This window comes from Rousettus aegyptiacus, unplaced genomic scaffold (assembly GCF_014176215.1).
Source record: "Rousettus aegyptiacus isolate mRouAeg1 unplaced genomic scaffold, mRouAeg1.p scaffold_m13_p_11, whole genome shotgun sequence".
NCBI lineage: Eukaryota > Metazoa > Chordata > Mammalia > Chiroptera > Pteropodidae > Rousettus > Rousettus aegyptiacus.
The window spans coordinates 55,061,192-55,087,288 of record NW_023416286.1 but is presented as its reverse complement, the minus strand read 5'-3'; the positions used below and the strand labels follow the sequence as shown (position 1 = coordinate 55,087,288).

Here is a 26,097-nt window from a genome sequence, read left to right as displayed (position 1 = left end):
TCCTCTGATGTCTTCCTTTTACATGGTATCTTACTTTGAAATATATCCCTCAACGAGTGGAAAGGAAGCTTTGGAAAAGTCTGGTGTACATATTCTGGTTGCTCTTCTTTTCCTGTATTTGAAGTGTGGTACATTGACCTATCTTCTATCTTTAATGCTTTCTTTACCCTTGGAAGCTTAATCTGAAGTATATCTATTGAAGAACAGGAAACAGATTTTGGAAGAACCTTGCATATGTTTTCTTGCTGATGTTTTTGTCTTCCTTTAAGATTCAAATCAATTCTTTCTGAGCACAGAAGTTTGTCTGCTGGAACACCTGCTTCATTTGATGATTTCTCTACCATTGGACTCAAAACTATTGAACTCATTCCTTTCCTTGAAACTTCCTCCTTTAGCTTTTCAATGTGGAGATGATGTAATATGCAAGAGGAAATGGATTCCAGAATATTTTCTTTATTCTGGATAGAACTCTTTAGGTGCTTTGCCCTCTTTTTTTTTGAAAAGTTCATTTTCTGTCTATTTGATTTTAATGGACTATTAGTTAACATTACTTGGTCTTTTTTCCATGGATTTACATTTAAGTTTATAGGGATGCTAACATTTTTTCCCCTCGTGACATTTACTGCTTGTTTCATATAATGAGGTTCCCTGCCAGGGCAAGATGTAGAATTCAGAATACTCTCAGAAATGTGATCGAGTTTAACCTCTCCTTTCTGAACTGCAGACATATTTCGCTGGACCTCTAGGTTTATGTGGAGAAATTTCTGTCCTTTTGAATGTTGTAAGATATCCTTTTTTTTTAATTCTTGTCTTCTTAAAAGATGTGAAATATTTTTGCTGTTAATGTACATATCTTCCCCAACTCCTTTTTCTATCTTTTCCAAGTGAGGAGATTCCATAATAGGGCAGGCAATAGACCCTGGATTTGTCATTGAAATACTTCCTTGTTTCAGCAGTTCTTGCTCTTTGCAAATCTGTTGAGAAGCATCCAACTCTGTAAGAAACATATTTGGTCCTTTTGAACGTGAACATTCGATAACCTCTACACCTCCTTCCTTTACTCTTGGTGCAGTAAGAAGTTTAATTTCTGTATGGGTTCCACTTTGGGGGATATCGAACCTAGTATGATTGATTTCTCTCTCCTGTGAAGATAGATCAAAATATACTTCTCTTTCCAAATCTACTACTAATTTGACATGGTCAGGTTCCTTCTTCACTTGTTGGCTAATCACTAACTGATCTCTACATTGTGATAGAATGTCTAGTAAAACAATTTCGTGTTTTTCTTTTTGCTCTCTAATGTATTGTTTCAGTGTTTTAATATTTCTTGATATAACACGCTTATCAGTGGACCGTGAAGATGACATTTTTCTTCTTAGTGATTTGTTCAGCTTTGGCTGTGGAGGAATGTGTATCAGCTTTCTTGGCTTCTCTTTCTCATTTTTTACTTCAAAAAACCCTTTAACTTGAGATGAAATAGATTCGGTGTCATTAAGAGAGTTCTGAACTAAACCTACTGCAGTTTTACCTTGCTGGAATGCCTTCTGTATCTTAATATTACATCTCAGTTCCTTTTTGTTGCTTTGGGTTCCATATCCTATAGTATCGAGCATCTGGAAATCAAGTGGTTTCTTTGCCTTCAATTTTGCCTGTTTAGTATGCACAGTGTTTTTCATATCTGCTGCTTTTGCCTTAGTATTATGTTTTATGATTTTAGGATATATAGGTATGTTAGTGTAAACAGGATGCCAGATAGTTCCTGAGACACGTGGTTCTTGCTGTTTGTCGTGCAGGGCAGGGTGCCCTTGCTTTTCTAGTTCTATTCCTTCTCTTCGCTGTAATGAATCATCACACTCTATTGTATTAATAGAATGTGTATCAGCTATTGATTTCTCTGCCTTTGTAATCAGAGTATTGGAATTTGCTATTTTTTTCCAGTTTCTAGTTTTAAATTTTTTTTTCTGCTTTTCTAGTTGAAATGGATGTATCTTAGAGAAAAAAACAGACTCTGGACTAGATTCTTCCACAGCTTCTGTCTTTGCTTTTTGATTTATTAAATCATTGTCTGTTTTCTGAGAAGTGATGTCCTTCGGGAGCACTGTATTAGTTAAGAGTGCTTCTGATTTGAAAGGACCTGGCTCTCTCATTTGATCTGCTCCAAACTCAAATGGTTGGCTATACTTTGGAACTGTTCTAAATAAAACCTGTTTTTCATACTCTTCTTTCTCTCTAACTTTTGCTTTGTTTAGGACATTTTTCTTTTCAGAACACTCTTCAATGATATCCCAGGTACTAGGTAAATGCTCCATTTTTATGTGTAGTCGAATAGGCATAGATGCATGTATACATTTTAAGTCTGCATTCAATACATTTTTCTCTCTCTCTACATCTATCTTCTGTTTGTGTTCCTTATTAATGCTTGAAGTAGAATGACCTGTGACATTAAGCGATTGTGACATCACTAGTCCTTCAGCTGGCAAATCCATTTGTTCTGGTTGTATAGGACTAAACCTTGATGCTCTGTTTATCTCTGTTTCCAGTCTGCTTTGCTTTTTAATGTCAGAGATATCAAATGTGAAGTAAAGGGTATTTGGGAATTTATCAGCCACGTTTTTAACTTGCCGCATCTTTTTCATTTTGATTTTAAAATTGGATCTAAGCTTTTTCCTGTGTTTTGTGATAAACTGCCTATTGATCTTCAGCATTTGTGAAATTGGTTTCTCCTTTTTCTTCGTAGCTAAACATTTGGAATTCAGTATGATTTTCTTTTTTGATAATTGTACTGTTTTTATCTGGCTTTCAGAGTCAGATAAAACAGATATGAAGGAATCCAAAGGATCCAAGAAAGTTGTGGATAAGTTTTCCCCTAACTCTGCCATTTCTTCTGTAATATGACCATCTAGATTTTTGTGAAGTGTTCTGTTATATAGAGTGCCCCTTGCTGTGGTATCAAACGAGTGTTTATCAACCACTAATTTGAGTGGTTGAATCTTAGCTCCCTCCATGGCATAGAATATTGCCTCTCTCATATTTTCATTCCATTGTCTCTCTTTTATCTTGTACTTAAATTTGTGCTGCTTTTTCTTTTTATGGATTCCTGTAAGACACCTTTTTATATTAAGCAACTGTGAAATTGGTAGTTTCTTTGCTTTTAAAGTTACATGCTTGGGACTCATACTTTTCTTGCCTACAAACTCTAACATGTGGCTCTGGCTTTTGGGTTCAGATGAATCAATGCTGGAAAAATCTAAAAGTTTTAAGAATGTTGTTACCAAGTCATTTTTATTCCATGCCTTTTTTTCAGAAACAGGACTATCATTTTGCATCCTGTGATTTCCAACGCAGAAAGTGTCACTTTGTATCAAACCAGCCTCTGACTTCCCTGCTTTTGGAAATGAAGTCTTCAGATCTACCACACTTTTTATTCCTTCATGAGTATGAGGACTTTTTTCCACTGTTTCAACTTGAATAAAATTCATCTCGTTTCTAGAAACGGGCTCCAAAGCAGTTTCTCTCAAGTGTTTTTCTTGCCTCATCTTTTGCACTGTATGAGACAAATGACAAGTCCTTTTGACTTCTGAACTATTCAGTTCAGATTTTGATTTGCAAGGGCCAGGATATTTCATATGATGGGCACTGAAACTGATGTGTTGGCTGTAGTGTGGAACTGATTCTAATATTTTTTGGATATTTTTCTCTTCCTGTTCATGTTGCACATTCATTTTCATTGTGTAGCTTGATCCGTTTTGTGTATCAGTCGAATTGGCCTTCTGTGCTTCCCTGTAACATGGTGATTCTTCTAGCTCTAGATAGGTATGGTTGTGTATTTTTAATCTTGGTTGATTCATCTCTGTGTTTAGTGTGCTATACATTTTAGTATTTATTTTGTTATTACTTGAAACAGGTATAGGAGATGACAATGCGTTAGTTATATTTTTATCTTGTCGCATGTGTTTTACTGTAGATTTAAAGTTGCCTTCCTGTTCCATTCTACAGCATAGCTTCCCATGCTCAATGCTATTGAGCAGCTGTGAACAAAAAGGCTTCTTTGCCTTCATGGTTGCACTTATGGGACCCATAAGGTTTTTCCTTTCTGGAAATTTTAATATCTTTTTCTGCCTTTTAGATTCAGAAAAAACAGATGTTGTGGATGTCGTCGGTAACTCTTTTTGCAATTCTTCATGTTTTTTGGCAATACGACCACCCACTTTCCTTCTAGAGCTTTTATTAGGTAGATCTCCAAGTACTGAGTTCCCTGACTGGGTAGGTGGAATATTTTGATCAACTGTGTATTGTGTTACTTTCTGAGTAATGCCTTTCTTTTCTTTTTCAGGTTGTATGGAAATTGCACTGTGAACATCCAGCCCAGATATAGTACTATACTCTGTTTCATCAATTACAAGATGGTCAGACTTTGCTTTCCCTGATTTTGGATGTGGAGTCTTTTCACCTATTCTATGTAGTATGTCTTTTTGTGGTGAGATAGTCTTACTTGGCTTTTCAGTTTGAAATGGAATCAGTGGAGAACAAATTGACTCTAATATATTTTCTGAAACCACTGCTTGTTGCTGTACTTCTTGCTCTGTAATAAGCATATTTTGATCTTTTCTACTTCTTACACTATTCAGGAATTGTAGACCTGCTTCAAATAAAATTTCATTCCCCTCTTCTTTTTCATTTTGCCTTCTTGATTCTGATGTGTTGCTTGTGGTACGGCATTTATTAGAGGTATATGTATATAGTCTTTTCCCTTCATCTTGTTTTAGCTGTGTAATATTGCTTTTTTTTGGTAATAGCCCTTTTGTTGCTTTTATTTGATTATATCTTTTGATGGCAGGTGAAACAGGTGCAGATGAAAGAAAAGTATTTATAAATATATTTGACATACCTAGAGATATTTCTTTGACCACGTTTTCCAAGATGTGTCCCTGTTCCTGTCTATGACTAAGGGCACCAGACCTAGTCATATTAACTGTCTTTAAAACTGATGCCCTCTGTGCTTTCCCAGTTCTAGACTTAAGGATTTGTGCTGTATTTCTCTGTCCTTTAAAATAAGATGAAGCTGGCATGGAGAAATCAAAAGACTCTACGATTCTTGCTTGTAAATCCTTTGGTAACCTAATCTTTCCCTCTGGAATAGAACTTGCAAGTTCCTTCTTAGGGCTTTTTTCAGTTGGGATGCCACTCTGTGCTGTAACAATTAAAGATTCGCTAATCGATTTCCCTGGTATTGGAGACAGAATCTTTAGACTCCCTGTATCTTTTAATCCTTTTTGTGTTTTTGTTCTTTTTGGTAGCTTCTCAGATGGAAGCGCATTCAAAATAGAGCAAGAAACAGAATGCAAAACACTTTGTGTGAAAAGTGTTCGTTGCTGCAGTTCCTGAGCTATAGTAAGTGATTCTGGGATTTTTTTCCTTGCTGAATTCTTCAGTTCTAGACATGATTTCACAAAGTGAGGCTTCTTCATCGCATGAGCATTGAAACTGAAGTGCTGAGAATTCCAAGGGGCTGCTTCTCTACCTTGTACTTTGACTTCCTTCGTGCTATTTGAGGTACTGCCCCTCGTATCACTGGAATTGGCACATGAGGCTCTCTCTCCATCTGGTGATCGCCCTTGCTGTTGCAGTTCATGCTTAAGTCTCATTTTCCATGGCACATCTGTCTCTATTTTTATTCTCTTATGCACCTTCATGTCAAGTGAAATAGGCATGGCAGAGAAAATGGCATTTAAGATTATATTTGCCACAGGTTTACGTTGTTTCATCATGGTTTTAAAGTTGCATTTGAACTGCCTTCTACGGCTTGGTGTACATTTTGTGATATTAAATGTCTGGGAAAATGGTGCCTTCTTTGCCTTCAAAGTTACACATTTGGGACTCATTTTATTTTTCTTGTATAGAAGTTTTAAATTGTTTCTCTTTGATGTAGGTAAAGCAAGTGTGGATAAATCCAAAGACTCCAGAATTGTTGCTGGTAATTCTTGCGCTGATCTCTCCTTTCTCTCTGAAGTAAAATCTTTCAGTACTGCAAAGTATTTTATATGAATTAAAAAGTCAATAATCTGTGATTTCAGGGTCTTTGAGGGTAGTTTTTTTAGACAACCATTCCCTGGGATATTAAATATCTGTGAAATTGGTGTCTTCCTTGCTTTCATAATTACACATTTGGAACTCATTTTCCTTTTTAAGGCTGTACATGTAAATGTCTTTCTCTGCCTTTTAGATTCAGATGGATCAGGTGTGGAGAATGCCAGAGACTCCAAGACAGCTGCTTGTTGATCTTTTTTGAACTCAAGTGTCTTTAACTCTTTAGGATGACTATACAGTTCCTCTGTATGGTTTTCAGCACTTGGAACATCACTTTTAATTGTATCCTTTAAAACCTGACCAGTTAGGGATTCCTTTGACTTTAGAAGCCATAGCTTTAAAAACTCTGGACACATTGTGCCCCTTTGTGTTTGGTGGCCATTCTTAGGTTTCTCTATATCCATTGGATCTGTAGGTTGCATTCGTTGTGGGACATCTTGTTCTGTAACAAACAGAATTTTCCTACCTCTTTTGTTTTCTGGTTTTTGAACGTCAAACTCCCTACTCTGGCCTGAACGGAATATGAAATGTTGGCTGTACTGTGGAACTATTTTTAATAATGTCTCCTCTTCACTTTCTTCTTCCTCTTCGCCTTGAAGATTGGTTTCTTTGGTGTTATCTGAAGTAATATTCTCTTCAAGTGATGCTATCACTTGCTTTACTTGCTCAGAACTAAGTGCTTTTTCTCCTAACATGTCTTCTTCTCTTTCTTTCTTGCTATACCTATTAATGTCAGGTTTAATAGTAATGAAGGAGTACATTTTATCTGCCATTTTCTTACCTTGATCTCTCTCTTTCATTTTGGTTGTCAAGTTAAATCTCAATACTTTTCTATGTTTTGGGATAGAACCACCCTTGATATTAAGTATGTATGAAATTGATGATTTCTTTGCTTTTAAAATTCCACATTTGGGATTCACTAAAGTTTTCACGTCTGAATGTTGTTTGAAGTTTCTCTTTCTTCTGGATGTGGAAAAAGCAGGCATACAGCAATCAAAAGTCTCTTTCTTTTCAATACCACCAGCCTGTTCCTTCTGATGGTTTGTATCACATGGGGTACTACATTCTCTTACATAAAATAGGATTTCATCAATTTTTGCTTTCTCTGACTTTAGAGATGAAAACCCAGCATCACTCTCTAGCTTTGGAATTGCTTCTTGTAGAGTTTGTTCTTCTTCCTCTCTGTCATGTTCTCGCATCTTTTTAAATATACATCCCTTCTCAATATATTCTACACTGCATATTATCTTTCTATCTGATAGTTTTTCTTGCTTTACTGCTGAATGAGTAAGCCCTATTATCCTTGACGTATCTGTTTTGGTTTTTAATTCACTGTGCATCTCTATATCAGGCGACCCAGAAAAGGCAGTGCTAGTGGCATTACAAAATGCATCTGATATTCTTTTATTGTGCATATTTTTTATGTTGCTTCTAGTGCTGCATTCCAGTTTCTTACTTTCATTTAGGTTATCACATTCTGTAACAGTCAGTTTTAATGGTTTCTTTTCCTTCAGAATTACATCTTCTGTACTTCCTTTAATTTTTATATCTGTGAGCTGTTCGTTGCTTTTATGCTTTTTAGTTCCTAGTGAAATGAGCAAATTATCTGAAGATTCCAGAACAATTTCTGGAAAATCTTTTTGTTTTTGTGTGTTTCCCTTTGTTAAGCACTTTTGTGTTTCTGGTGTACTAGTTGGTAACTTCTCTCCATTTGAAAGTGGAAGATGGGAATTTTCTGTTCTTTTTAAGTCCTCCTGTGTTTTCATGCTTCTGTTCAATTTCATTTTGGGAGAGGAAACACATTTCTGCAAAAGTTCTGATATAGCTTCTTCTAAAGATGTCTCATGCTTTGGAATATGCAGGTCAGATGTTTTTTTACTATTGGGGGCATCAAACTCTGCAATACCAGTTTTCTTTGCCTGTGTAATTGGGTCTTTAATAAGAGACTCTTTATTCTTCCAGTTTGTTTCTATTAATAAAGAAGAAGGTGATTTTAGCTGATGAGTACTGACCATGAAAGTCTGTTCTAGCTGAGGTGAAACATTTGGTGAAATGTTTTTTAGTCCTTTATTGTCTCTGCTATGCTGCTTTACATTTTTACTGTTGACTGAGGTTCCTCTTTTCTCAAGAGACCCTACAAAACTGACTTTCTCTGCAGTTGGTGACTTACTTTGCTTCGGCAGAAAATTTCTACATTCTGTTAAACCTGGCAGGACTTTCATTAGTTTTTTTCTAGAGTATTTCTTAATATAAGGAGGAACAAACTTGGAAACATAAATATGATGCAAAGCTTTCTCTGATATACCTTTCCTTTGTAATTCTTTCTTCTTAGTGGTATACTTACATCCTAACTTGCTATGTTTTGAAGTATGACATGCTGTGATTTGAAATATCCATGAAGTTGAGGTTTTCTTTGACTTTTGAGATGAAATTTTTAGATAAAATTTACTTTTACTATGTAATATTTTTCTACTGGTTTTCTGCCTTTTAATGGCAGGGAAAAAAGGTACATAGCCACATACAGAATAGTGGCTTAATTTTGATGAAAGAATTTGTTTCTGGCTCTTTGGCTTTACACTCTTTAGGTGTGGCTTCTCTTTAGCAACTGAATTTGGACTTGGAGTTAAAACTAGAAATCTAACATTATTAAAAGTGGCATTTTGCCCCTGGATTGAATATGTAATCTTGTTTGAATCTTCAGACCAAATAGCATATTGGGCCTCATCTAAGGGTTTATCAGACTCTAGGCCCTTGATTGAATCTTGAGTTTCAAGAGAAGATGAGACTTTGAGTAAATGTTGACTACTGTCCATATCTTGGGTCTGGAAGGAGTCTTGGGTGCTGCCGGAAGATGGTTTCCTAATCAAATCTTGAGGCGGAGCAAAGTACCTGGACTCAACATCAGGCTGGCTGTTGATTGAGTCTTGGTTATTAACAAATTGTTGGGCTTGACTAGTAAATTGAGCTTCATAAAAAACTTGATTCTGAATAGCCCTTTGTCTTGAAAAAGAATCTTGTCCTTGGGCAAGAATATCCATTCTAACAGAATGTTGACTCTGAGTCAAAAAGTCTTGAGATCTTGAATACAGAGTAGTTTCACTCTCCAGTGTCGCGCTGGATTTTAAGGGAATTTGATTTCTTACATTTTCTTCCAGATGTCTGACTTGGTCTCTAGAAAGAAGTAAATGGGCAGGAGGACATGGTGCCACATCTAGATTTTCACTTTCTGTAGGGATTCCACAAGTTCTTGAAAAGTGAAAGTCAGAGGAAAGTACTAAATTTTTACTTTTGTTGGTTTTCATTATTGAAAACAGTTTCTTTGATGAAAATTGTAATGTTTTATGTTCATTTTCTGGATACCCTCTGTGGCTTAGAAAAACTTTTTTTATTTCTGAATGAAACAGTGACAAAGATGAGCTTGTGCCATCTGAAGATGCCATATGACTTCCACTAAAGTAACGTACTTGATATTTGCTTTCACTGGTACCTGCCCAGATTATTTCATCTCCTGGTGAAACTCTTTTTTCAATATAACATTCATTTTTATTAGATGTAACTGATGAAGTAATTGTTCTTTCTGAAAAGTCATCAACTCTGAAATATAAGAAAACAGTGTGTAAATGAATTGTTACTTAGGATATATTTTATGTAAAAACTCTCTTCTGGATTTAAGGAAACTCAATATAGTATGTGAAAACATAACTCAATATAAAGTGGAAAGTCATTATCCATATTAGAAAATAATTCATTACCTACTTCCATCCATTTAATAAATTAATCCAGTGATATGATAAACTATTTTCATAACTCAGAGAATGAGGGACTTTTACCTCAAAAACATTTTTAAGTCTTTTTTTTACAGCAATGAGTCAAAGTTTCAGATTAAGATGGTATCCTTTCACAAGAACTGTTAGTGTGTTTCTGTTCTCTGTATGAGAGTTCTTACATGGATAAGAATATTATCATGGAAACTTAGTAGGCACAACAGAAGAATGGCTAATACCATAAACAATAGCATTTTATAAGTCTAGTAGTTTTCAAGTTCTCTTAACTATTAGAGTATTTATGAACATCTAATATTTGTCTGTATACACATCTTTGTGACCTACTGTGGTGGTTAATTTTATGTGTCAAGTGGACTGGGCTGAAGGACATCCAGGTAGCTGGTAAAACATTATTTCTAGGGGTATCTGTGAGGATGTTTCAGAAAGGGAGTAGCATTTGAATCAGTAGACTGAGTAAAGAATATCTGCCCTCACCAGTGTGGACAGGCATGGTCCAATCTGTTGAGGGCCTGAGTAGAATAAAAAGGTTGAAGAGCAAATTCTCCCTCTCTTCTTGATCTCAAACATCCATCTTCTCCTGCCTTCAGATATCAGAGCTCCTAGTTCTCAGGCTTTTAGACTCTGGGACTTATACCACAGTTGTACCCCTCACTCCCACTTCAAGCATTCTGCCATGGGCTGAATTATATCACTAGCTTTCTTGGTTTTCCAAGACTTGTGGGACTTCTCAGCATCTATAACCATGTAAGCCAAATCCTATACTCTCTCCCCGCCCCCAACCCACCCCCCACCGCCTCGTGTGCGTATTGCTTCTGTTTCTCTGGACAAAGTCTGTCCTTATTACTTTAGCACAATTTGGGGTTAGGGTAATGATCGCAGATGTGGACTTTTCAACATCTCAAATGATTAGGAGAAGTCTAACATAGTAATCTCATTTCTAAGTGATTAGTTTAGGAATGCGCATGAACTAATCCTAGTACAAGACATTGATTTTTAAGGACTTCTGGAAAAAGTTGCTTTGTTCCTAAGAAAGACACAGAAAAAAATAGCCTCTTACTTCCTATAGACATTGCTGGTCTGATTTTGGAACTCTTAGGGACATTTTCTATCTACTTCAAGATAAAACCAATACCAAGAAAGGCAGAGGGAGAGATACAGCACCTTAATGAAGTTGAGCCACTGTAACAATGAATTCTGCAGCCTATTCTACCTCAGGATTTCCTATTATATGATATCATGAATTCTCTTCTTAGTATGCCAGTTTGAATCATAGTTTTCTGTTATTGGAGAATTAAAACATCCTAACCGATAAAAGCAGTAAGCAATCTGGGCAATGAAGTGACCCGAACAAGTTATAGCAGTATCCAGACATAATTATTATAACATTTCATCAGGACAAGAGTATGACTGTTCATTTGGGAAACGGGAACAAGTAGTAAAAATATGTGACATAAAAACAATATTTGCACATTTCAGGAAAAAGAGGAAAGCTGAAATGCAAGACCGATATTTCAATAATGTAATACTGTGATTTTAAAGATAATAAAACAATGCTAGATAATTTTCATCTGTTGAACCACCTTTGCAATCCCACTTGATCATAGTATATAATCCTTTTAATGTGGTGCTGGATTTAGTTTGCTAGTATTTTCTTGAGGGTTTTGCCTCTATATTTACAAGGAATATTGGTCTGATATCTACCTTGTATGCTTTGTATACCTATTTGACTTTCCCACTCTACATACTCTCCATTTAATGAACTTCCAGGGCATCATATTCTCCTGGTTTTCCTTCTGACTCACTGGTAGCCTTTCTTAGTCTCTTTTTGCTAGTTCTTCCTCTTCTTTCTGACTTCTCTGAAGTACCCCAGTGCTCAGCCCTGTTCATCTTCTCTTCTTACAGTCTCTTTGTAACCTCATCCACTCATGGCTTTTAATACTATATATGCCCCAGACCTCCAAACTTATCTTTACCAGACATCTTTCTCAAACTTCCTACTCATAGCTCTATTGAATGTGTAATCAACATCTCAAATTCAACAAATGCATAACAGAAATCCTAATCTCTCCAGTACAACCTGCTTCACCCAGAACTTTCTTCATCTCGACTGATGACAACTGCATCTTTCTACCTGCTCAGAGCAAACATTTTGATTCATCTTTGCCTCCTCTCTCACACATCCATATTCCACCAGCTCTACTTTTTTAAGTATATCCTGAAACCAACCACTTCTCACTATCTCCACTGGTATACTCCCCTGGTTTAAATTATCTTTATCTCTTATTTGGATTACTTGTAATAGTCTGCCATTCGCTTAGACCCTTGACTAAATGTAGTCTGTTTTCAATGTAGCAGGAAGAATAATCCTTTGAAAATATAAGACAGAATATATTTTCCTCCACAAAACTATAATGATTCTCCATTGCTACTCAGAGTAAAAGCCACTGTCTTTAACATGGCCTACAAGGCCCAGTCATGACCTGATCACCTAGTCTTCTCTGACCTTCTATATGCCTCTCTCCTTGTGTCAGCGATACTCCTTTTTACTATTCCTCAAACATAAGGCACACTCCCCCATAAGGCCTTTGTTCTGGTTGTTTCCTCTGTCTGGAACACTCTTCTATCATATAAGTTTGTTTAACTCTCCTATCCCTGCAAGGTTTTGGTCAAATCCCATACTGCGACTTATCTCTCCTCCCCTATTTCTGGTACCCTGATTCCTCTTACCGTATTCTATTATTGTTTTACCATAAAACTTATCACCTTCTGACATATTGTATAGCATACTTATTTATCATGTTATTATTTATTATCAGACTCCCTTCTAACTAAAAAGCAAGACAGGAATCATTGTTCATTTTGCCTACCAATGTATCTCAAGGACCTACAACAATGCCTGGCACATAGTAGGTTCTCAGCAAATATTTTCTGAATGGTTGGTTATCTTCACCTCTAGGTTTCTGATTGCTAACTCTCATCCACAACAAGCTGACCCAGATATACAATCCAGCCCTTCCTTCAGGTTCAACGAGGAGGGAAAATCTACATGTACAAACCACCCATAAATGTGACTGACTTTAATAAAAAGTTGGAGGCAGAAATAGAAAGAAGTTGATTACAGCAATACAAACAACTCCCACTTAAATATTAGGCTTGTTGCTCCATTTCTGAAATGTTCTTTGGCCTTTCCCCACTAGGGAATCTCAACTGGCCTTTTAAAATTTAAAAAGAATTCCTCACAGTATTAGAAAAAGACTGACAGTCTACAGCTATGGTAACAGGTACCAGAAGTGGTTGTTTATCAATTAAATCAATCAATGGCATATAATCATAATATAGCCCTATAGTTATAGTAACAAATAAACACCAAATCTGCTTTTGAACAATTTCATCTATTAATGATAACTTGTTTTGGAATATATACTTTGAAACCAACCAGTCAGTGACAGCTTCAACCTTTGAAAGTCAGGTAATTGGTGGCAGACTCTCCAACGAACACATTTCTAAGGCTGAGGACTACTGTGAAACAAACCATTCCCCCAAACCTGGTGGATATAAAATCAGCAGTTTGCTTTGGTCACTGAGACTATGCCTGGCCAGCAAGGCTCTCCCTGATTTCAGATACTGAGTGATGGTCTCACCTTTGACATTTTTTTAATGCCATTTAGTCCTGCTCCTCCCTCCTCTGCTCACCCCTTTTCCTTTCTCCTCTCCCATTTCACAAGGAAAACAAAATCCACTCCGTCTCTGAAGTGACGAACTTTGACCATTCTATGCTTGGGCTTCTACCAATATCAAGCTCTTTTATCTCAAAATAATTTAAGATGTTCTCCCAAATATAGTTCTGCCCCCCCCCCCAAATCCTGGCATCAGAATAAAATAGTTTTGCTTTGTTACACATATCATTTTTAACTAATCTTTATGATATTCCTAAGAAGTAATTTTTCTAACTACTATTTTGAAAGGAAGGAAAAGGAGGTATAGTGAGTTTGAGTCATTAGCCCAAGGCATTAAGAGACAGAACTATGTTATAAACCTAGACATTTTTAATTCAAACTTTGTGTTTTTTCGCTACAATATGCTGCCACCATAGCAGCCATATTTATTCCCTGAACTGGCCCACTTCCAATCTCGTCTTCTCAGTTACTTTCCCCAACAATTACTCCTAGAAAAGTGCCACCTAAGGATTAAATTCCACCTAGGCCCGAATGGCACACAGAGATGGGGAAACTCTGAGGTCATGACCTTTATTCTGAAGCTGAAAATTCTTTTCTGCTCATTTCTTCTTGTGGCTTCCTCTCTTGCCTGTCAATCTTTTTGGTTTTTAATTACAGATAGTCCCTGACTTATGAAAGATTAGCTTATGATTCTTTGACTTCACAATGGTGTGAAAGTTATACACATAATTACACGAGATAGTCACATTTAAAATAGGCTTTGTGTTAGATGATTTTGCCCAGCTATAGGCTAATGTAAGTGTTCTGAGAATGTTTAAAGTAGGCTAGGCTAAGCTATGATGTTCTGCAGGTTAGGTTTATTAAATGCATTTTTAACTTAAAATGTGTTTATAGTGGCATAATCCCATTGTAAGTAGAGAAGTATCTATACATGTGAACCTTCAATACAGTGCAGACCTAACCTCTGGATATCTCAAACACTGACTCTTCGTCTGTCCACCTGACTTCTGGATAATTACTTATTCTGATTGCACTACTCTAGTTTTTGCTGGCATTCTGGTTCCCACCTAGTCCTGACCAAGATTCTATCTATCTGTATCTCTAGATATTGTTACTGCTTCCCAGGATCCCCACCTTACAACTACAGTTGCTAGTACCCAACATGAAAATAGAGCAACCATATTAAATGAATAAAGCCTTTTTATACCTGACAAAGAAATTAGACTACAGTCATGTAATTGTCAGATTCATTTACCATATAGCTAATACTGATCTAGCTGAAATAAAAAATGGTGTCACTCCTATAACTTAGCTACCTTCAAGTGGTTACAAATTATCTTCAGAATAAAATCCAAGATTCTTAACGGTACAGAAAGTTCCCCATGATCTGATTCCTGCCTAACCTCTTCACATTCATCTTCCACTATTCCCTGACTCAACTTATTTCCTAGCCACTAGGAAATAATCATAATTTATTGCACGTACTCTGCTGTTTATTTCCTTGCCTCTTCTTATCCTCCTAACCTGCTTTTTCTGACAATTTTCACCTATTAAAATTCAGCTCCAGTATAACCTTCCTCACAAAGCTATCCCCAACACCCCTATGCTAGTTTATGTATTTCCTAAATGTTCTTATAATATTTCTATCACTGTTGTTACCATACTGCAGGTCAGTCATCCTTTATGTACTGTCTCCTCCACAAGCCTATAAGCTTCTTGGGAACAGAGGCTATCTTATTGTTTGTATCCTAGTACCAAACACAATGTCTATTGTACAGCTAATGATTGTTGGATGGATTTTGATAAAAACAACTAAAATATTGATAGCAACAAGAGTAGTGATGTATTTAATCGCTAGCACTGATATATCTTTAGGATGCTGATGAATTCTGACTGTATAAACTCCTTTCACGTCACTCCTGTAGCACCTAGCTCAGGGTTTGCTGGGTTCACAGTAGTGCTAAATGAATGTTTTTCCAATTAAATTATCAGTACTGGTGATTACTACTTCTTTCTGTGTGTTGGAGACAGAGGTTCGAGAGAGAGGTTGGGAAGCAAGTCACTTTAACCTCTCTAAGCAGTATTTTCCTCATTTGTAAAAAAGTGTAATAATACTATCTACCCAGAGGGACAATTTCAATAATACATGAAAAGCCATTAACACAGCTTGGAACAAAGCAACCATTTAAAATCAATGTTAGACTGAACGATGTTGAACAGCTATGGTCTTTGATATATATGAAAAAACCCTTTTCCAGTACTCAGCTGTAAATTCAGTTTTGAATAGTAAAAAACCAATCTGTTTCATTTAATTTCAAAATATAACAACAAACACTTACCTTTCTTCTGAAGATGAATGAATTGACCAGTTATCTAGAGTTAAATGGGAATAAAAAAAAGTCAGATCACCAATGGGAGAAGCTCAGGCTGAACAAGTTTTATATTAAAATATGAAATTGTATAATTACCAAATGTCGTGCTTGTCAGAGAACTGTCTTCATTCTATATTGCAAGGGAGACAATAAAATGTTAGAGTAATCCAAATATCAAATTTCCACAATTTTGTTATTATGTATGATTTTGAAAAATAGGAAAGAAGGAAATCAACCATTGTTTTTTACCTCTTGGGCATCTGAACTACCCTTTTCTGGAAGTGCAAGCTTTTTCCGAAAGGATGTGCAAATCTTTACAAGTATGATCTCAAAAATAATTCCTAGGAAAATTATAAAGAAGATTGTCATCCAGTCATTTTGAGTCCAGGACTCTAGATAGTCCCATAATGTCAAAAATGTATTGTCTTCCAATCCATCTCTCACGGCTTTTTTAAATAAATAAATTTGCTTTGACATTTTTATATAACATGTGAAATAGACTGATAGCTCATTCTGAAGTCCTCGATTTCAGATGCCCCGAAGCACAAAAAGGTCGCATGCTCAGCTCATAACCACATGCAATGCTCCGCCAGAAAAAGTTTCCAGTGCTGCTCAGTGTCTTATCAAAGGGCAGCAATGATTGCTCTTGGCCTAAGTAAAGTGACATACGTGTCATAGTGGGTATTTAAGTGAGCTCATATCAACTTACTTTAGCAAAAATTGAAGTTCATTTGTGAGGCATATATGGTGCTGTAAATAGATTTTTATTAAAAATTTTTAAATAATCCTATTAATTTCACAAAGAGACACAATTCTATAAACAATCCCTTAGCATAGTTGGATTATCACTGCCCTGTAAAAAAAATGTAAAACAAATTTGAACTGGATATAACCATTTTTTATTACCATTAGGAATAGTATATTTTATGTTTTGTGATCAGGAAAATATGAATGTAGGGTTGCCAGATTTAGAAAACAAAATTTCCCAATTTAATTTGAATTTTAGATACATGAAAAATAATTTTTTAGTATAAGTAAGTTACATTGTTATCATGTGGGATATATGATAAGCTTGTCTTTTGCAGGCCTGCTCGATTTTTTTTCCATTAAAATAACACCTCATTTTATATTTCTTTGTTAGATGGTCTGTTGGCAATATTCCTCTCCAATAATCTACCGTTATGATGAAAACCAGTTAGATTTTGCAATGGTCTGGCGAATTCCTTTTCACCCTGTCTCTGGTGATTCCATGGAGTAGCTACTTGTGATGTTTCCTGATGTCAGAATTAGGGTGGGGCAGAGCCAGATTTAAGTCCTGCTCACTTTTCCTCAAAGTCTACAGAGTAGTTTAGTTACAAGTAGAAAAGAGAGTATGAGCTATTAATTAAAATGTTAACACTACCTTGGATTTACAGTACTTTTCCTTTGAAGATGTAATTAACACTTCATCTTCACTTATGCAAGGTGGGTGGAGGAAAGAAATATTAGTCTTTAAACCGGAGTTAATTGTTCACGGTCTCTTCTGTCAATTGCTTAACTGAGTGCAAGGAAAACTGACGGGGCTTACTTTCTCTGAGTATTAAAGACAATGAAATCAAAGACATATCCTAAGTGTCAAGAGTATAGTCTTCCAGTTTACTGGATCATAGCTTACAATTAGTTAAGATCTTTATCTAGGTTTAACTGTAATCTTGGAGTTTAACTTTGCAAAGAATAGCCTTCCAGAATGCATAGTAGGCATTACTTCTAGAAGAAACTTCAGCAATTCCTCTGGATTTTTCTAGGGTAAAGTACACCTTCCTCTCTGACCTCACCCCCACCCACCCCCACACCCATAACAGTTGGGTGATTTTACTCTGCTCTTTTTCTATACAATTTAATGCAGCTGGCAAAAAAATTTCTCTTGCCTATGGCAGACATTCTTTACTCATTCAATGTTAAATATCTTAAAGGAGATTCGAAGTCTTAACTCTTTACTCTCTAGTTCTTTAGATATTTGAGATTTATGGCACTGAACCCCTAATTAGTATAGCACTGTATAGCTCTTAGAACTGAAAAGGAATTTCTGTGTAACACTCCCGCAGATGCTTGTGAGCAGAGAAAGAGTACCCCCTCCAGGGCCTTGCTGTCTTTGTTATTTATGTACTTGCCTACTAATAAATGTACAATTACCCATTTTCAGCATAGACACTCTGTCCTTTGCACTAGAAACGTACGTCAATCTCAACTGAGCAGGACTGAAAGCAAATGCTAGATTTATTTTTAAAAATCACCAAGACAAAAAAAATAATGAACACCATTGAAATCCCATTACTAACGATAATATACACTATAACACCCAAAAAATGTTCTTTTAAAGTTAAAAAAAACCTAGTATACCTACCAATGTCACATTCTTTGAACTGTTTGGACATTGTGAAATAGGTTTTTGCTCTTTATGTATCAGGGAAAAATTCCAGTAATAGATGTATAAACAGCAATATAAAACCAGGATTGCTCATGTGGTTAAAACTCTTTCTGTAAATATCTTAGTTCGTTACAACAAATATTTATTGAATTATGAAAGCATAAGATATTGAATAAGTAACTAAAAAATACGAGATGGATACAAAGATGAGTAAAAACTATTCTTAGGGTATGTAATTAAGTAGTATTAAGCAAATGTCAATTAACTTACTGAGAAGGTAGAGTGTGATTAAGAGCAGAGGAGGGTATTATGTGGGTTCGAAGGAGAGAAATTTGGTTGGGGTAATATGAAGAAAGCTATAAAGAGGGAAAAAGAATTTAAGGCCTTAAAAATGAGTAGGATTTGGTAATAAGCAAAGACTAACAAAGGCTTCAGTTAGAGGAGACAAATATAATTGTTCCAAAACCTTGTATTGTTCACATTAGCTGGAGTACTGTGTATAGGTTCAGAGTATGGGGAAAATAAGGCTAAAATGTTGATAAGGCCTATGTGGGGAAACTTGAACTAAAGACTTTAACCTTAATAGTCATCTTTGGAGATCCACCAACAGCTTCTGAGTTGGAGGTGTCAATTGATTTAAGCAAGAAAACAACAAAATAGGAAAATCAATTAGGCTGTTGCAATTATACAGATGAGAAATGACGAGGGCCTGAATTAGTGACTAAATTTACTTTAAGTGTTGTTTTCCTTTTTTAAAGATGACATTCCTCTGCAAAATTAGAGTACTTTCTCAGTTGCACGACAATAAGACAAAAGTACCACAGTGACAAAATTCAAAGTTTAATTTTTTCCAAAACTTATCTATATTAATGAAAATAAATATTTAGACCATCTTCAATATTTGTGTATCATCTTTATAGAACTATGCTTTCAAAAGACATTTTGTAAAAGACATCAATTTCACAATTAAAACATATTAAAAATGGGGAACATTAAAGAACATTAAATTAGTAGGAAATATATCTCATAATGTTGAGAGTTACACTGTTCTTTATCAAATTAACTGTATTTGTATTCAAAATAACATGGCTTTTAACTAAAGACAATTATTTCTTGTCCATTTCAGTGATTTCCTGGATCCAAAACAAAATCTGTGTATTTATTTCTTTGAAAACATCATTTGTTGACCGTCCTTTCACTGCCATGAAATGATTTGCCTTCTCAATCCAGTGGATTTTATTAGGAGCTTGCATTTTCTGTGCCACTTTCTCCAACAAGTTCTAAAGGAAAAAAAAGAAAAGGATACTAGACTAATGCTCTGTTGGTGTCTAATAAAGATTCTCTCTTTCCTGCCTCTCCAATACTAGCATCCATTCACTAAATACTTATTAAATATGTACTCCACAAATAACTTTTGAAGCAAAGGAATGTGCAAGGAAATGCTCACAGAAGTAGCAGGCACTCCACATCTTTCAGATACACAGCAATATTACAGAATAGATCAAACACTCACTATTGATGATAAAAATTAGGTAAAATGGAAAAAAAATTTTTTCTAAAATATTTTCACGAAGGAAATTATATGCCCTGAGAAATACACTAGTGTTTACTAATATGTACAAGTTACTAATTTTCTCAAGAATCAATTTTATCAGAAGTTGAAGAATCTGCTTGAATGTTGAAATAATAAGCCAAATATATAGTCTAGTAATCCCTAAATCACAAGAGTCAGATTAATCCTTTATTTCCCAAGTAACAGTAAAACCATTTACCAACTCTCTAGAGAGATGAATTTTGTCATTATGCTTATATTTTTAGGTTCTCCAAAGCAACAGGGTAATTAAGGCACAAAACTAGCATTAGTCAAATCAGCATCTTTTTAAAGAGACTGAATGCTGCTGGTAATATACTGTTCCCAAGATATTTCTTTTTCTTTCACTCTTTCTCATTCACACAAATATCAAATTATAATTCACCTTTTCACACATTTCATCTGCTGAGCCTGACACAAATAGCACAGGATCTTTTATACGAAAGAGATCTTCATCTCTAAGTTTATGCTGTTGCTTTGGATGGTGCAGTGGATAAGAAATACAAATGAGACCTCGAACAAAATCATCAGCATCATCTGGCTCATTATGACACATTACAGAAGCAGCTGCTCTTGAGCCCATTGAACGACCTAAAATCAATTAAAATTAAGTTCAGTTTGAAGTATAAACATTTACGTAAAGTAGTGGTGATAATGTGTCAAATAAGATTTACTGTTCATCCATCACATTTGTATATCAACAAATTACTTTACTCCAAAAGGTAGCAATTAACAAGCTGCAATACCCATAATGGACACCTGTAGCCTTGTGAAGAGTTAAACTAATCCTAAGTAATTTTTTAAAAAGGAAGTATTTTTCTGAAGGATTGTGAGGATAATCCTTGTGAAGGAATCACCTGAGAGGGTGAACAAGGGTTATAAACAAAAGGAGAAAGCTCTGGATTATAATACATATATATGAAGTTTAAATTGTTTTAAATATATAAAGTACCTTGATATTATACAGGAAGTGACTTACCGAAACTAAACAAAAAATCCTTATATTAGGTGCTTATCATCGATTAATTTTAATTTTCAATTACTTATTCCTATATTATTAGTAGCAGATTTAAAAAACAAGTACAAGTATTGTAACTTACCTCCAAGAAAAACACCTGCAAGCTTGTATTCTCCTGAGGTCTTCAGGTAACTCTAGAAAAATCAACAAAAAATTATCAAATTTTCTCCTAAGAAATACTTCACTGGAAAATCAACATATATTTCTCATCATTACTGAACTGCATGAAAATCTTTGCAAAGACATCCATAAAATCTTAAGATTCTTCTTGAAAGAGCTAACCAGTTCTTTGCTCTTCTGGTCATGCCTTCACTATCAAATCATGTTGGGTAATACAAGCAAATATGTGAGCAAAAAATCACTTCACCAGTTTAAAAAATTCAAGTACTAAAATATTGTTGAAGGATAATGTAAAAAAGGAAAAGGATAGTAAAAGCTTACAACTAATACAAAATTTGATAATAACATCTAATTTAAAGCTCTGAAAAATTTAGCAAGCTTGAAATAATTTGGATTAAAAAATTTCAGATTTGCTTTATCCAGGAATTTTACAATTTCTAAATAACACATAAAGAAAACCAAGCCATATTTGTACATTCAAATGCAAGATATCCAGAACTATATTCCACTAAGACAATTACATCTTAAGAAGCTTCCTTAGCAGCATCATGGAGGAACATTTATGCTGAGAATTCATCTCCATGGAAACTTCATGAACTGCTGAAGTTTTAATATTCGTTTAATTTTAAATGACTTCTAACAAAATTTGCCTTAAATTTATCAAGAATTTTAAAACAGAATTGTTATAAAGAAATTTTCTTACCAAAACAGATTTATATGCCTTAATTCTATGTACAATATTAAGGCCTTTACAGGTAAATCTCAGGCAAAAAAACCCATGAGATGCAAGATGGGATGCCAGTGACATCAAATGAGGAAGATTCATATCTCCTGATGCTCCATGTGTAAGGATTATTCCATATGTTAAGCTCTTGTTAGGTACCAAACAAACAGCATCTAGTAACTTGTTTCCAAAAGGTATTTTTAATTCAACCTAGAATTCAAGAAAATAAAGCGTTCAAAAATTACTTCCTTGCCTATTCAGACAACTGAATAAACTATACATTTGTTCTGCAAGATGCATGATTCAAGTCATGGCCTCCAAATAAAAAGCAATGATGTTAATAACAGCTAATACTTAAGAAGTACTTATTTCGTGTCAGGTACTATTATAAGTTCTTTATATGGATTAATTCATTTAACCTTTCTAATAATTCTCTGAGGCAAATATTATTATCTCTATTTTACAGATGAGAAAACTGAGGCACAGTAGGCTAAGTAACATGTCCAAAGTTATATATAGCCACTAGCTAGGATTCAAACTTAGGCAGTCTGTTCCAGAGTCCTTACTCTTAACCACTAATGCTATACTTTCATAGTACAAACTGAAAATAATAAAATTACTCTGGAGCCATATGACTAAAAAAAGAAAAGAAAAAGGAACCCGGAAGATGCAGAACATATGAAAATATATATTACCTCTGTATGACTCATTTTCACTGTTGAATAACAAACTTAAAGTGCATTACATCTGAGAAGCAAAGGACATCTCCCTGAAAAGAAGATTCTGTTGTGAAAGGTGGGTTGGCAGACATAGGTATGATACAAGAACTATGAATAATCACATTCAATAGCTGAAATAAACACATTTAGAACTTCTTCTCTAAGACTGGTATCTTCTCATGTGCATTATTTAAGTATTTTCAAGATTTCTATGGGCACACAGAATTGCTTATAGCGCCAGGTGTAGGGCTGGCAAGATGTTAAATAACAAAAAGCCAACGTAATACCTTTACATGGAAGCTTTAAGAAAATTCATATCAAAGTAGGATGCCATATATTTATATGTAAATACATATTTTTTCTAAGCATCTTCATTCTCAATCATCTTTAACAATTTCACAGCATCTATTAACCCATTTCCTTTGTTATTACTGTTCTCAACTTTTCTTCTCACACTGCAATAGGAATATACATCCATATACCTTTGTCATGTGACTTTGCAGAGCCCCACCCCATAGTGTGTACAACTCCATCCCATTGACTTTGGGCTTGGATATGGGACTGGCTTTTACTAATGAAATAAAATTTTCAGTGTTCCACTTATGAACAGAGACATGACAAATTTACAGAGGCCTTCTTGAACACTTACCCTTAGCTATCAAAAAGCAGGGTTTCCCGCCCCCCCCTCCCCCCGCCCCAGCCTGGGCCTCAGAATAAAGACAAATGGAGTAGATCTGAATCCAACACTGAAGTCTGAAGTCCAGCCTAGTCTAGCCAAGATCTACACCACTAATGAACCATAAAATTTTGACCTGAAGAACCGAGAGCATGAAATGTTGTAAGCCACTGAGATTTTGAGGTTGTCGTGCAGTATTTCTTCCTACTTTAAAAGATCTTTTATTGTTCAGTATATTATCAACATCAGGATCTCCATTATTTATCTACTTTTTCCATGACCATTTATTTATTGAATAGATAGTAACATGGTTCAAAGTTCAAAAGGTACCAAAAATATAGTGAAGTCTCTTTCATTCCACATTTGCCTTGCCACCCAGATCTCCTTTCCAAAGGAACCAATATTACCTCCTTGCATCTTTCCAGATATTTTAGAAACACACACATCCTTCCTTTTTATTACAAACTGACTTTCTTCCCACTTAACATATCTTCATGATTACTCTTCTTTATAAAATGAGCTTCTTTCACTGTTTTTATGGCTAACAAATATTCTAAGGAATGGAAGAATAACTTATTTCACCATCTATTAATGAACCTTTTGCCAAAACTATTCCAATGAGTGACATTGTACTTATTTTCATGTGTGTAGACATATCACTTGTGATTTTTTAAGGAATACATTTCATTTTTGAATGGGTAATATATGCATATGGCACACAATTTTAAAAGAACAAAAATATAGTTAAGTCTCCTCACATTCTTTTCTCTCAGCCATCAGTTCCTTTCCCTTCCCATAAGAAACCACTTCAAGCAACTCATCGTATCTTTCATTATACATGTATGTGTGTGCAGAATTCTTATTTGAACCTGAAGTATATAACATGGCTGTGAAAGTTCTGGGATTTGAGTGGAGGAGGATAAAGCACTTCAATTTCAGTCTCCCTGTTTTCATAAATGTAGCCTCATAATTAAATGTGCCAGGGGTCCCTAGGTTCAAAGATCTTGTTTTATGTTCTCAAGAGAATAGCTTCCAGTCTTTTAATGGGAGTCACCTAACAATGTGATATGGGCAGAAGGAGATATCTATTTCTCAAATAGATTTCACCTAAGTCATCTTTATTGCAGCCCTCCACATCCATGCTCAACACCATTATCTTCATTGTCAGTTCCCAAAGCGTCCAGTGCTGTTCGTTTCTGTGCATTTTGAAGAGTTGGTAGTTTACATATAATTGTTCCACAGTATTCCCTGTTGCTGGTTCAGAATTAAGCTAAGATTTATTAAGATATCTGCTTCCTAGTGTCCAGTATTTTATTGCTGTTTCCTTTCCCATTCTCTCCATCCTTGCTCATATCTTAAAAAAAAAAATCTTTACTGTAGTTTTTGTGAGATTTCAGGAGGGAGTAAAATTACATTTATTCAATCCACTATCTTAACCCAGAATGCTCTACAATTCCTCAACGATCTGGGTTTTTGTTTTCAGAAAAATTGTACTCCCTCCCAGACTTCATGATGAACAGTCTGTTCTTCACAGCTGGTAACATGTTCTGGACTACTTCGAAAAGGCTGAAATTGTTCCAAGATATAACCTCGCCGCAACCTGATGTAGACAGAGTAGGTTATAATTTCTGGTTTGGGATTCATATAGAGCGGGATTTGAAACCTGGCTCAGCTTCGATATCTTCAACTGCAAACGGAGAAAGCACCACCAACCTCATAGAGATACTGTGATAATTGGCTGATCATCCCTGTACTGTATTTTATAGTGTTCCGACATCATCAGTATTTGAGTGATTTTTATGATTACTAATGCTCAGAACGCAAAAGCAGTCACATCTTATGCTGAATAATCAAAATGCCACAACTGCGCTGTAACTTTCAATTAGAAAAATGCTTGTGTATTCTCTATTACTTCGACAGCAGTACGTTTGAAGTCATGGGATAAACAAAAACGTTAGAAGTTAACGTCTTCCAGGGCAGTCGATAATCTGGCCGGATCAGCGACAAACACCAAGCGATACAAGAGTAGAAATGCGAAGCGGGGTCTCTCAGAAGTTGGGGCTCAAAGGCACCAGAGAAACCGCTTATCCACTCAACTGACGCGCGTGCGCAAGGGCTGTGCGGTGGCCGTTCCGAGGACGCGGCGCGACCCCTCAAAGCTCAGAGGCTGCTTCGAGGTAGCCGCCGGTCACCGGCTCGTGTGACCCCAGCTGGACCTGTTCGGCTCTGCCCGCCTGCACGGTTTCCACTTTCCAGCCTCATAATCGCTCATGTGGACGAAGCCCTAGCGGTCGGAGCCCCAGCGGCCGGTGCTCGCAGGCACCGAACTTACACGGAACGCCTCACGAAGCCAACAACCCCTGAAAGGCGACGGCCGCGAGCCCGAAATGTCTCAGGCGGGGACGCCGGGCACACTCGCACTCCCTTGGGAGACAGTGTCCCGCACGGCAGCGCCAACCGCCGCCGCCGCACTTACCGGGTAAGGGAAAGTAGCCAGGAGCACCCAACCGCCCTCACTCCCTTCAAAGAGCAAACTACCACGCTCGAAGGGACCGCCTCGCCGTACCCGCCAGAGCGTCCCGCTACGGCGCATGCGCGCGCAGGCCCCGCCCCTGGGCGCGCGGGCCGGCGCGCGGGGCAGGCTGGGGGCGGGAGTTTTCCCGCCGCTGTTCGCGGTGTCAGGGTCCGGTCTGCTTGCGAGTTTGTGGGTGGCTGACAAGCAACCTGTCACTGCCTTGCTGCCAACATGTTCCACTCTGATAGAGTCCTTCCCCTATCCCAGCCATATCATTCTAACAGTTTCGCAGCTTAAAAAACGTGGGGTCAGCTCTCATTCTTTTTCTCACAACCCACAATTAGTTGATCCTGTTGTCTCCACATCTGCAAATATACACAGAATCCAACTACTTCTCGTACTTCTA

The 26,097-nt window shown here is 36.2% G+C and overlaps 2 protein-coding genes across 5 annotated transcripts in view; both read right to left on the bottom strand.

The window, feature by feature from the left end:
- CCDC168 (coiled-coil domain containing 168) overlaps positions 1-17,700 on the bottom strand; it is a 28,300-nt gene extending 10,600 nt beyond the window's left edge. Inside the window, exons 1-4 of the mRNA XM_016123123.2 lie at positions 16,158-17,700; positions 16,018-16,044; positions 15,889-15,922; positions 103-9,681 (exon numbers count right to left, since the gene is read on the bottom strand). Of these exons, the coding sequence (XP_015978609.2) occupies positions 103-9,681; positions 15,889-15,922; positions 16,018-16,044; positions 16,158-16,398 (9,881 nt within the window). The 5' untranslated portion in view covers positions 16,399-17,700. The remainder of the gene's footprint in view (positions 1-102; positions 9,682-15,888; positions 15,923-16,017; positions 16,045-16,157) is intronic.
- Positions 17,701-19,147: 1,447 nt separating this feature from the next.
- On the bottom strand, positions 19,148-25,769 carry TEX30 (testis expressed 30). Of its 4 annotated transcripts, none has more exons than XM_016123209.2 (6): positions 25,653-25,762; positions 22,477-22,550; positions 21,761-21,991; positions 21,020-21,071; positions 20,305-20,510; positions 19,148-19,608 (listed from the first exon to the last, which is right to left on the bottom strand). In XM_016123209.2, the coding sequence occupies exons 2-6, from the start codon at positions 22,489-22,491 to the stop codon at positions 19,435-19,437; spliced, it is 678 nt and encodes a 225-aa protein (XP_015978695.1). In that variant the 5' UTR covers positions 22,492-22,550; positions 25,653-25,762; the 3' UTR covers positions 19,148-19,434. The 4 variants fall into 4 exon arrangements, with proteins under 4 accessions (XP_015978695.1, XP_036084711.1, XP_036084712.1 ...); XM_036228818.1 differs by lacking the exon at positions 25,653-25,762 and adding an exon at positions 24,284-25,631; XM_036228819.1 differs by lacking the exon at positions 22,477-22,550 and having other exon boundaries at positions 25,653-25,769.
- Positions 25,770-26,097: the final 328 nt, after the last annotated feature.

Bases quoted from the DNA above. Each gene is read 5' to 3' on its own strand.
- TEX30 (XM_036228819.1), bottom strand. From the start codon at position 25,769: ATGCGCCGTAGCGGGACGCTCTGGCGGGTACGGCGAGGCGGTCCCTTC. The intron at 21,072-21,760 runs GTAAGAAAATTT...TGATTTTTCTAG, and splicing joins AGGCATATAAATCTGTTTTG to AGTTACCTGAAGACCTCAGG. The intron at 20,511-21,019 runs GTAAGTTACAAT...AATTGATTTTAG, and splicing joins TGCAGGTGTTTTTCTTGGAG to GTCGTTCAATGGGCTCAAGA.